Here is an 11,932-nt window from a genome sequence, read left to right as displayed (position 1 = left end):
TTAGATCAATTTTAACGAGTAGAACGACTGATTGGCGAGTCCTAGCGGAGGATAGAGAGAGATGGCATGGCATATGTTTGTCAGTGTGGTCTTAAAGGCCGTCAACTACGAAGAAGAAGAAGAATCAAAGTACTATTCTTTTAGTCAAAAATCCGGAGTTTCATCGAAGAACCAAGCACATCAATATACGACACCATTTCATTCGTGAAAAATATGAGGAAGGTCAATTCGAAGTTCGATACAAGAACACAGAAGAAATGTTGGCAGATATCTTTACAAAAGCAATTCCAAAAGACAGATTTGGGATGATTCGGTCAATCATTGGAGTACAGGAGATATCACAGTAGAAATAGTTAATTTAAGGGAATATTATTTAAGGGGGTGTATTGAATATAATTAATATTGTGTATTTGGGTCATGGAATATAAGTATGTTATAAGTAATAAACATAGTAAAACCTTATATGGTAGTATATGCAAACATTATAGAAATTATTATGTAATATTCAAAAGTTGTTTGATACAAGGATTAATTTCATTTGTAACCTAGATTATATCCATAATTATTTAAGCCATAATATTAAAGTGATGGATTATCACTCTAATACGGCTGCTGTTATAACTGTAACGTACGTTGTATATACTATTCTTTATTTTTATACTGTGTGTTTTTATGTTTAATAGTATTGTGTTCAATCATATTATTGTTGTGTTTTATTTCTACTTAAATACTAACTTCCACCAAGGTATACAAACGTATTTCGCAATATTTACAAGATATTTACGACTTTTTTTTCAACGTGTTCAGAATTTTTTTAACCAGGGGCCCAAATTTGGGTTTCCAATTGAAAATGTGTTAGATTTTATTTTATACATTGAACTTTCGTTGTATAAAATGCGCTAGTACATTATTTAACATAAGTTCCCAGATTTTGTATACTATTCAATGAGTTGGACGTAAAAGACTTTGAATTTACTGTGTGCAAAAACACAATACATTTTCAATGTGTTTAGTGTCTTATTTTTTTAGTTTCATAGCGATGTAAGTAACAAAATATAACTTGTAGCCGACTAAAAAAAACACTATACTAAATCAATACACATCCACCCAAATACATTGGGAATTTAGCACACAATAATGCGTTTTGAAAATTTAAATAATTTGAAATAGACATTCTTTTTGATTCAAAATATTATGTAGGATTAGTTTTCGTATCCTGCATTGTTCTTATTTCAATCATAATTAAGCCAATCCAATACCATTGCGGTTGACCAGCGAGGATTTTTTTTTCCACAACTGGCTATACAATATAAATAATACATTCTACACTGTTTTACTTAGGCACTCAACATTAGAACTCAATTTAGATAATGCTACCTCTAACATCCAATCGCTATATAATAACCATTAAGATGAATTATCTATTAGAAATACAATGGATGAACCTGTCACCCAAATTTGCACAATCATTTATAAAAGGTAGAAATATAAGGAAAGGATTTAGAAGCAATAATAGTTGGAATAGATTAGATAAAAAAATACAACTTTACTTATTCGGTAATTATTTTTTTTATTGGTAGACATGGCGCAAAACAGAATGAGGCATACAATATTATGTACTTAAAAATATATAATGTGGAATACGTTATTGAAAAAATCCACCAACAGTTTTTTCCGTCAGCTTAATTATATGTATATATTTTAGATATTATAATGAAAAAGTGACAATGATATGGTAAATAATATAATTATTATATAATAAAATAAAAGAATATAGATGCCAGTTTTTTCCTAACATTAGGTTAGGGTGTGGCCTGCGTGGGTGGATCTTGTGGATGTCCAAGTTGTAACAGTCGCACGAGTGATTCTCCTGGTTGGCCATCTGAGTTTATTTCTGACCATATGTCACCGATTTTCCCGTACCTCTTTTGGTCATTATTTTTCTCAATGAAGATACATGTATCGCTAGTTGAGTCAATAATAACTTCTTTTATGTAAGATTGTGGAGATTGGGTACTCAAGTATAATCCTAGATAATAACACTTCTGTGATAAAGAGGCCTCATCATCATCAGATTCACCTAAAAAATTTGAATTTTTTTTTTTAATATGCTTATATTAGTTTATTAGTTAACTACTTTTCGTTATGGTGCAGGACAAAACTATTTTATTTGTAAATACGAAGACATATAAAAATAATACACTAAGCATATAGTGTCCGTATTGTATTGCCATGATATTTGTATAAAATGAAAGTACGTGTTAGTAGTTTTAATTGATTTGGTTAATAGTTAAACATTAAAATCAGTTGTATACTTGTTCCTATTAAACAACTTAAATATATATATATATATATATATATAAATATATTAAAAGCGTTCCTAAACCAAACAAATCCAAAATAAAATTTACCTAATATGCGACGTCTGATAATACCATTTAAAGCTGAAGCAACACGTTCTCTTCTCTCGTTTGCAATTTCTTCCAATGTTCCACAATCTATAAAATTAATTATTAAATGACCGTGTGGCGAAGAAATAATAATAATTATAATACAAAAATATTAGTCGCTCTTCATACATAATTATTGTATTACATTTCAAAGAATTATGTTATGAAAAAACTTTTTGTACAACCACTTATTAGTGTTGAAACTCAACAAATGTGTTCTTTTTATTGAAGTCCCTAAGAATTTATTACACATAAATACTGTAAGTCACACTCAACAGAAAGTTAAATTTATTAAAGTTAAATTTTCAACTCTAAAACAAGCTTTTAAGGTTATATATGAATATCAAACAAATGGTAGTTACCAGTAGTATAAGTCATACCCTCACTATATCCTACAACCAAGTCATTAAACATCAAATCATTATGCAGTTTATAAAACTCGGTTAATATATTTTATACATAACATTCACTTTATAACTGAGGTTAATTAAATCAATATTAATAAATGCAAAATGGTATTGTATAAATTTAAATTTATATCATAAATCAATGTTTAAATTTTATTTCGAATGATTCTTTAAAGCTTAACAATAAAGCATGTATAGCTTGGTGACTTGATATTATTAATCCAGTTTTTCTTTAAAACTACAAAAATATTTTACTCATTTTTTTTTATATTTACCTCTTATTTTATTTATGAAATGTGTCATGAGATTGAGAAAATAATTGGCTTCTAAAATTAAAAACAAAATATATAATATAGGTACTTATATATTTTTTATGATTGAAACCGTGTGTCATATTGGTATATTTTGTCAATAGGTACATATGATTAGTCTCAAAGTATTTGTAAATAAAAAATATGAAATATTAAAAGGGGTTTTTACTTTGCGTTGGGTCATGAGTGATATCTGCATAAATATTCATTCGTCCTGGATCTAAAACAAAATCTTGTTTGCATAAAGAATATCAAACAACTGTTGCATAACATAGAGAAAATATATATTGGCTTCTAAAATAAAAAACAAAATATATAATAAAGGTACTTATATATTTTTTATGATTGAAACCGTGTGTCATATTGGTATATTTTGTCAAAAGGTACATATGATTAGTCTCAAAGTATTTGTAAATAATAAATATGAAATATTAAGAAGGGGTTTTTACTTTCCGCTGGCTCCTCTATTAATGTGTAAGCTGGAACTAAAACAAAAATCGTGTGTACATAAAGAATATCAAACAACTGTGCGAAAAAGCTCCTATAAAATGCAATGAAAATTATTACTCCCTGTATTGGATAAAATATCTTTTTCGTCTGAAATAAACAACACATAAACCAATGATATTGTATTTCATTTTCTTTTTTATTATGAACAGGAAGACAAATTTCAAGGTAGAGAAAACGTGTTTATTAAAACTCAAAAGAAATATGCTCCACTGTATATTCAATACGATGAGAGACTATTTGGAAAATTCAATAGAAATGAAATATTGGAAATATTTTTATAAAATTTAACAAAAACTATTACCCGGTACAGCCATAAGAAAATTAGTAATGCCTGAAATTTACATTACATAAATTTATGATACGGGATTTCTATAATCAATTATTACATTATACAATTATAAATTAGAAGACGAAGGTCAAAGTAGAAAAAAATTATAATAAATAGACTAGGGAACCCTCAAGAAATGTAATGGTTGAGTTGTTGCAGTATTTTTTCATAAAGCTACTATTTAGATTTCGATGAAAAATATAATAATTATAACACTCGTCATTTACATAAAGATAAACGTGAGATGCAGTTTTAATATTATTATTTTCAAGTAATTTTTTTCTACTCTTGCCTTGATGTTTTGTATTATTATTATAAATATGATTACAGAAATCAAATAAAACATTTTCAGTGTCGATGGAATCATCAACCATTGTCTCAATAGCATACTGCAAACCACCTAGAATAAACAAATGAAGATTTAGGCTATACTAAAATAATAAAATCAAATCAAATTAGGTACAATACAAATGTTTAGAATAATATTAAACCCGACTTTGAGCAGTAGTCATTTAAGTTCACTTTTTTCCCTCGATTAGATTATTAAAAATCGCTAATGTATATTACAATATATTGCTCTGTACACTGTTCTACATATCTGATACATCTTTCTTAACTATTAATAAAAACTAAAATGTTTATTTAATTATAACTCGACAGTTAGATACAAATAACAATGCTTCTATATATATATTAGTATATTATTATAAATATAATATCTTACTTTTTACAGCTCTAAAAGAATGAAAGGTCCTAAGTGAAAGAGCTTTGATGACTGCAGCTGAGTTGTATAATTAAAAAAAAAATTGAATAAAAACAGTATATTTTCAAAACTTAAAAATCATATTTTGTTTATAATATAAAATTATTACTGACTTGTAGTCAAAACTTTATCCATATAATCCGACTCTGTAAAAAAGTGAAATATTAAATTTTTTCAAATTTTTACTACCTCAAGATGATAACTGTGAAAATAAAATATTACGATCATCTGCCAAAATACTCGCATGAAATAGAAAAGATATTAATAAACTACTGAAGAGCTTCATTATTATCTGCGAATAATAATAATTAAAACATTTTATATTAGTCATAGTTGCCTTTTGTGCTGATATGAGAAGGTTAGGTTAGGTATGATTTTGCAAGGCAGTTTTAATATGGTAAACATATATATATATACATTTTTTTATCACATCCACAAAATTTCCTTGACCGTTAAACGGGTTTTTATGTAAAGGAAGGTGGAAATCTACCTGGAAAAGTACCTTATTTGGCCAAAATTACAGTTATTTCACCATATTGAGGATATACGAAGTAAAAACAGGTCTGTTAACAATTTTAGTTGCATTGTATGAAGAAGTTAGGTTACACTATTCAAAATAGAAATTAGAAAAATTAGTATATAACTTAATGTTGTTATTAAAATTCGATGAAAATCGGTAGTTAGTATTTTCAAGCCGGTACAGTCTAAACCAAGCACAGTATAAACCAGCAAAGTTAGAAAGTATTAAATTGAGGTGTTGTATTTACAAATAAGCATCAAAGCGTTAATTTAAAAGTGATTTTATCCGAGAGGACTAGTACAGTAGAGTATAGGCATAATGGAATCAAAGCGACCAGGGGACGGAGAGGTCAGGTCTACATGAATTATTTTAAATAAGAGTGATAAAATTAAATAAAAGCTTTAAATATTAGTAAAACGTGTTTTAGTTACAATGGAATTTCTTAATCATTTTGCTTCTTTGACTTGGGCCGGACAAAACATTTTTAACAGATATTTTCATCTTGGTTGTACATTCAAAAAGATCTACTTTTGTGAGGTATTGTGATAACGATTTAGAAAACTGCAAAAATTCAATTTTATAAATCGTTTTCATAATTGATCACAAAAGTAGCGTCTTGATAATAAAGTACAAACATTTTCTGTCCAAGTCAAAAAAGGAATATTTAGCCAAATTATTTAAATTATTTAGATTTTCCATTATAACTCATAAATAAAATCTTGTTTTTGGAGGTTATAAATTTCTTTCTAAAAAACCTGTACAAATTTGTTTCTAGCGTTTTGTTTTAAAATCGTCAAAAATAAAAAATATTTTTTTGTTGTTTTATAATGAATTATTTTTAGGAATTTAGTTCCCTACAGAGCTATTTTTTTCATCTTTGTTCTGTCGAAACTTTTTTTGATTTAATGGAAAGTCTTAACTATTTTGCTGAATATTGCATTTTTGACTTAGGGCTGACCAAATATTTTTAAAATTTTTTTTAAATCTCGGTTGTACACTTAATGAAATCTACTTTTGTGAGGTATCATTTAGTACACCTCAAGCCAAATATCAAACAAAACCAAAATTTAAAAGAAAATTCTCTCCAAAATGTGGATTGTGTAAAACGATGGTTAAGAATCGATAAAAAAATAACTAGTTATAAAAACCCTTCTAATTTTTTTTTAACACTTTAACTTTTGATTCTTTAGGTTCATGCCTTTTTAGCGTTATTGAAATATTTAGAGTTTTATAGAAATTCTTACTTGTGGAAATTGGTAAGAGATTCTTGAACAACAATTGACTGGACCAGCTTTTGAAACTAAATGTACTGCTTGCGACTTATGTATGGGTTTTTATATCGCCCAAAATATCACAAGCCAATTTTTTTTTTTCAGTGTAAATATTGTGTTCATTTATTTACACAGTGGGTTCATTTTTTTTTTTTTATTATTTATCGTGTACAAACATTACTTAGAAAGCGGTGTTTGGACTATGTTTTTCTACGCAATACACTTAAATAAGAAAAATATTTTATTGGATGGAATAGTATTTTTTAAAAATTGTATTATGGTTTAACAAAAACTGTTTCAACGGTTACAAATATTGAAATTTAAAACAACTCTAACGGTATTGAAATTCGAATAACGTACATTATATTATGACTAGATAACAATATACCGTCGACGGTATGTGGAAGTCAGTACACAGCGGTTCCTACGGGGGTGCCCGGCTACGCCACCCACGGTGTCAATCCACCTGAATATGTCTTAATGTAATGTTGCTATAATCCATGGTACCAAGTCTAGCTATCTTTGAGATCAAAAATAAAAAGTAATTAAATTGAAGAATGCGTGATGCGGACATAAATTTCTATTTCTACGTACTTAAAAATTCGTTAATAAATATATAATAAAATTCGTACTAATTGTATGCAATAATTATAGGCTAATTTTAAATATATTGTTGTCTTTACAGTTCTTTTACCAATACATATATTTTATATTTTTACTATGTAAAAAACACTATCGGTGACAATGTCACCTAAACAATTTTATGAGTTTCCAATGAAAATGATTTAATCGAATTCGAGAAAAATCTTCGAATCGAGTTTTGAAATTTATAAAGAATATTTACTTGATTTTTCCATACACGCCATTAGTCTCAAATTTAAATAATCCCCATTTGACAGCCCCCCACGGGGATGCCAGTTTTTTGGGTTTTTAGTCGTAGTTGTAGGAACTTTTATTTGAAAAAACTTGTCAAAAGTCGGAACTCATAATATGTATCCATATTAGACGAAGTAATGATTCGGGGTACAGTCTTTTAAATTGTCGGAAAACTGTATTTTCGTTAAATCTAAAAAAAAATTATCAAATTATGCCAATATTTTTACGGATACTATTTAGAGTGATTTCAGTAATTTTTTGTGCTCAAGTTCCAGTTTTAGGTTTTAATTACATTTTTCAAAAGTAATTTTATCACATTTAGCCAGCTCGGTCAACTCAAGTCCCAACCCCAATTGTAATGGCTTTTTCCTTTGTGAACATCCGTCGATAGTCATACTAAAGGTTAGGTTACTATTTGTTTTACAGACTATTAAAGACAGTAGTTTAAAAAATATCTATGCACGCAAATCATATGTGAATCGTAAATCCGATTCGATAACATGCTTGATAAGACCTTCGAATTTTCAATGTAAAAGTTGCACTAAGATGTGCACAAAATAAAGAGAAATTTGAAATTCGAAAATTGAATATTTTATACATTGTTTTGTCATTACATCGACGTAATTTTCGGCTTAAAAAGTATCAATATATCTTGTCGATGGCAAAAAAAAATGTACTTAGACATTCTCATGTGTGAACAAGTGCCGAAATTGTATGCTTTTCGAAAATATTTTCAATTAATCATAACCTTAGCATTTTCAATATAAAGTCTTATAACAAAAATTGCACGTGGAAAACCCCGAAATTTAGAAAACTTCCCCTCCCCTCGGGAGAAAGGCTAAAAGTTTTGTCTAAAGATATGTCTAACAAACGCCATATAACATGTGTAGAAAAAAAATATCGATCCCTAAGTCTAATCAGTTGATGAAAACGAAACCGTAAATTTGAGAGAGACAGCAAACCAGTCGGGCCTTAACACGTGCACGATTTTTTTCAAAGGGATGGGGGGATGGAGATGGTGATGGAGTTGGAGTTTGATAATAAAATATAATAATAATAATAATAATATAAACTAATAATTTGTATAATTTGTGAGTACAATGTTTCAATTGTATTTCTTAACCCGTGCGAAGCAGGGTACACGGGCAGCTAGTATATAATAATTATATTTTGTTTTAAGTTTTGTAAAAGGAAAACGGATACAACCGCTTTTAATTTTTAACAATTAACCAAATAAATTATTATAACTACTAACGCATACTATCATGTAATACAAATAACATATCTATAAAATACGGACACTATGCTTAGTGTATTATTTTTTATGACTTCGTAATAACCAATAAAATAGCTGTGTCTTGCACTACAAAGAAAAATGTGAAAACTATAGTAAGATAATACTAGCAATTATAAGACATTTTATTCAATTTTTTTAAATGGTTCTGTGCAGCATGAAGATTATGATACTGCATTATTACCTATTATTACTTTCTTGTAATATAGACTGACTGGTTTCAACACGCCATCACCCTTAAAACAAATTAACAGGTTTCTACTCGATGAAGTTTAAACTTGTTTTTCCAATCAGGTTCCAAACCATTGAATTCTATATTTTTACATTATAATATAATAATTATACGCAGCTCCCGACGAGTTGGATTTTGTATGTCAGAGTACGAGCACCTTTACGCCAGTCTGTGTAATAACTATATTGAACATTTACTAAGTATTAATAAATATAATATTATAGTGTTTTACTTTGGAGTTTGAAATTATTTCAAAACACCCTTATTTCGACATCGCCTGCTACACTATTTTAGGCTCAAAAATATGTGAAAAAATAAAATTGCTCAAAAGAACAACCTTAATAAACAAAGAAAACAATTTTATTAAAAATAATACAGATGTATTTTCCAGGGGGTTAGGTTTATTCCCCAAAAAATGTAAGTTGGTTTTAATAAAAAATAGAAGTCATATAATATATACAGCTTGACGAGTGTCACTATCTATAAAATACGAGAGAAAACAAAAATTGTGCTACGAACTATTTGTAAAGTCACATAATATTATGTTTCCAACCACTCTAATCACAAAGATCTAAAAAATATCTACTGTGGCTGAAAATGCCAATCTACACTAGAAATGCTTTGGAAACCAAACAAGCCATCATCCTAATCCTCTCATTTCCAAACTCTCATCAACTATTCTTGGCAAACCACGAAAAAGATTAAGGAATTGGTGGTGTCGATACTTGCTAGTTCAATAGAAAAAAACCAGCACAGTCTGATCCAACAACTAGGGAAGAAGTGGTATGATATTTTGTATTTAGATAGTATGTAATCCATTGCTTTTAGAATTATGGAAAAAAATGAATTATTCTTGTTAAGGCTTCAATATTTGGACATTTTTAGACGCACCTGAACTGAGCATACCCACATTGTTTGACCTTATCGAAATACTATCAAAAGTTTCAAGTAATTTTTAAGAGTTTGCAACTCTATTTTCAAAGTTTGCAAGCAAATATTACACAAGATATGAATAATTTTATAAAAGGTTGGCCAACTTCTTGTACCCCTGTAGCTCGCTATGATTGTGATCTGTTAGGTAATATTGAAACATCCAAGTTGTTTTAGAGTTCTCAAAATGGTGTCAAATTAATTGTTATAATTGACAAGAATTTGCATGTAAGCTCCATAGTTACTATGTTATATAACGTGGTAACCGTAGAAATCGTAACCGTGGTAACCATAACTCTAGTAACCATACAAACTCTTATATCATTACCAACGATACGACGGTAACCATAACCTTGACAACCTAACCAACTTAATCACAACCATAAAAATACATTATTATACAGAATTACATATTTCCTCTACCCAAAAAAATGTCAATAAATTAAAATCTATTAATATTACATAACTGTTTGAATCAAAAACTATAGGTACAAAGTTAACTACATTGGGCTCCAACAATACCACACAGACTTATATTGGAATTATGGTGACTAGTGTAATGGTTGCTTTTTTTAGAATAAGTAGTATATTTATATATTATCTACCAATAGTTGTGTTTAGTTCGAATTTCAAACTATATTATTTTCAACAGATTTCATATTTCCAATACAAATTTTCTTACAAAGATTGTAATCGTTGAACTAATTTTAATGCTTATTGAAATGAATACATTTTTTTTAAATAAATCATTAGGACGATTTATCTGTTGTAAGACACTCAATTTCTCAAAAAATATGAATATTTAGAAAATTATTTTTTTCCTATATTGGTAGTTACATATTTTACAATATTTTTCACTGCTTTAATACAGATAGGCCATGAATTTCTAAAGACTCAGTATTTGTCGACATAAGGTGCACGCTATTAAAACGCATGATCGGTATGTGTATCAAAAATAATGTTTACAGTCTTTTGAACGTGTAGGAATTTTTTTTATATAAGCGATTAGTAAGTTTTCATTTATGTAAACTGTGGAAATGGAAACGCACAACATCGAATCACACAAGTGTTTTTCCGAAGTAAAAAAAATTGTGATTTCGAGTTAACCCCCCCAAAAAAGTTGTGCTTTCGGTAAGGCAAGAATGCGATAAACAACATTTTAATAAAAAAATCATATTTTTAAATGGCTGATATGCGAAATTATACCAAAATCTCACTTTATAACACTTAAAATGATTTATACATGTAGGTATATAATAATATGGTCTTCTCATTAATGATTCGAATGACCCTGTACATAAATATACAACCCTTAGAAATCTGATGAACAGTGGAATTATTGGTTTGTTTTGACCTTAAATGAGAGCTCTAATTTTTTGAAAATGTGCAACCCAATGCATTGGCTATTTTTTAAATTGACAAAACTATTTTTTTTTTAGAGAGTTGACCACTCAAACCACTCAACTCAACTTGAAAATGTTTCACCAATTTTTAATGTCAATGTGCAACCCAATGCATTGGCTATTTTTTAAATTGACAAAACTATTTTTTTTTTTGGGAGTTGACCACTCAAATAATGTTTTCTTCGTAGAACTGTTCAACACAGTTCGGATTTTTTTTTATAATTTTAAGTATAAAATAAAAAAAATTCTTGGCTATTGATACTAAAAATGGATACATATAATAAAATAAATAAATAAAAACAACCTTTTTCTTGGTAAAATTTGATTTTAATTTTTATTTAAGAGTAAAACGATATAAGCAATTCCCGATTCGCTGTAGAGTACTTTGAAGCGAGGAATTGTTTTTCATTAATACTAATAATAATAATTCCCCCTGTTGGTCGGGGGTAGAATAGGCCATCGGTTGTTCCTGCCTGTCATAAAAAGCGACTAAAAGGGACTTGTAGGGGGGCAGCAGCCTCTACAATACTGGGTGTAGGTGCAGGTAACCATAGAGTTATGGTAGAAACAGCTACACACCGGATAAAAGTCGGCAGATATGGGAGCTGTATAACTGGCGACTTCACTGCGATGAGGA

General features: G+C 28.5%; 1 protein-coding gene across 1 annotated transcript; it reads right to left on the bottom strand.

The window, feature by feature from the left end:
- Window positions 1-1,655: 1,655 nt before the first annotated feature.
- LOC126842058 (uncharacterized) lies at window positions 1,656-5,043 on the bottom strand. The gene is made up of 12 exons (XM_050578911.1): window positions 4,992-5,043; window positions 4,883-4,915; window positions 4,731-4,787; window positions 4,335-4,406; window positions 3,980-4,009; window positions 3,736-3,765; window positions 3,618-3,653; window positions 3,338-3,388; window positions 3,133-3,183; window positions 2,813-2,842; window positions 2,412-2,498; window positions 1,656-2,080 (listed from the first exon to the last, which is right to left on the bottom strand). Exons 2-12 carry the CDS (start codon window positions 4,902-4,904, stop codon window positions 1,803-1,805), a joined length of 744 nt encoding a protein of 247 aa, XP_050434868.1. The 5' UTR covers window positions 4,905-4,915; window positions 4,992-5,043; the 3' UTR covers window positions 1,656-1,802.
- Between the last annotated feature and the right edge of the window lie 6,889 nt (window positions 5,044-11,932).

Source organism: Adelges cooleyi, unplaced genomic scaffold, assembly GCF_023614345.1.
Source record: "Adelges cooleyi isolate 19-005CV unplaced genomic scaffold, UGA_ACOO_1.1 ACOO_flye_CR_arks_rails_tigmint_CR_PRNA_430, whole genome shotgun sequence".
NCBI classification, from domain to species: Eukaryota; Metazoa; Arthropoda; class Insecta; order Hemiptera; family Adelgidae; genus Adelges; species Adelges cooleyi.
Note: the sequence above shows the minus strand (reverse complement) of the source record. Positions and strands in the feature narration are given on the sequence as shown.

What these genes read in the sequence shown, in the direction of transcription:
- LOC126842058 (XM_050578911.1), bottom strand. Translation starts at nt 4,904, where the DNA reads ATGGATAAAGTTTTGACTACAA. An exon ending in AAATGTTTTATTTGATTTCT is followed by an intron (nt 4,010 to 4,334) that starts GTAATCATATTT and finishes TGTAAATTTCAG; the next exon opens with GCATTACTAATTTTCTTATG. An exon ending in CACTCATGACCCAACGCAAA is followed by an intron (nt 3,184 to 3,337) that starts GTAAAAACCCCT and finishes TTTTAATTTTAG; the next exon opens with AAGCCAATTATTTTCTCAAT.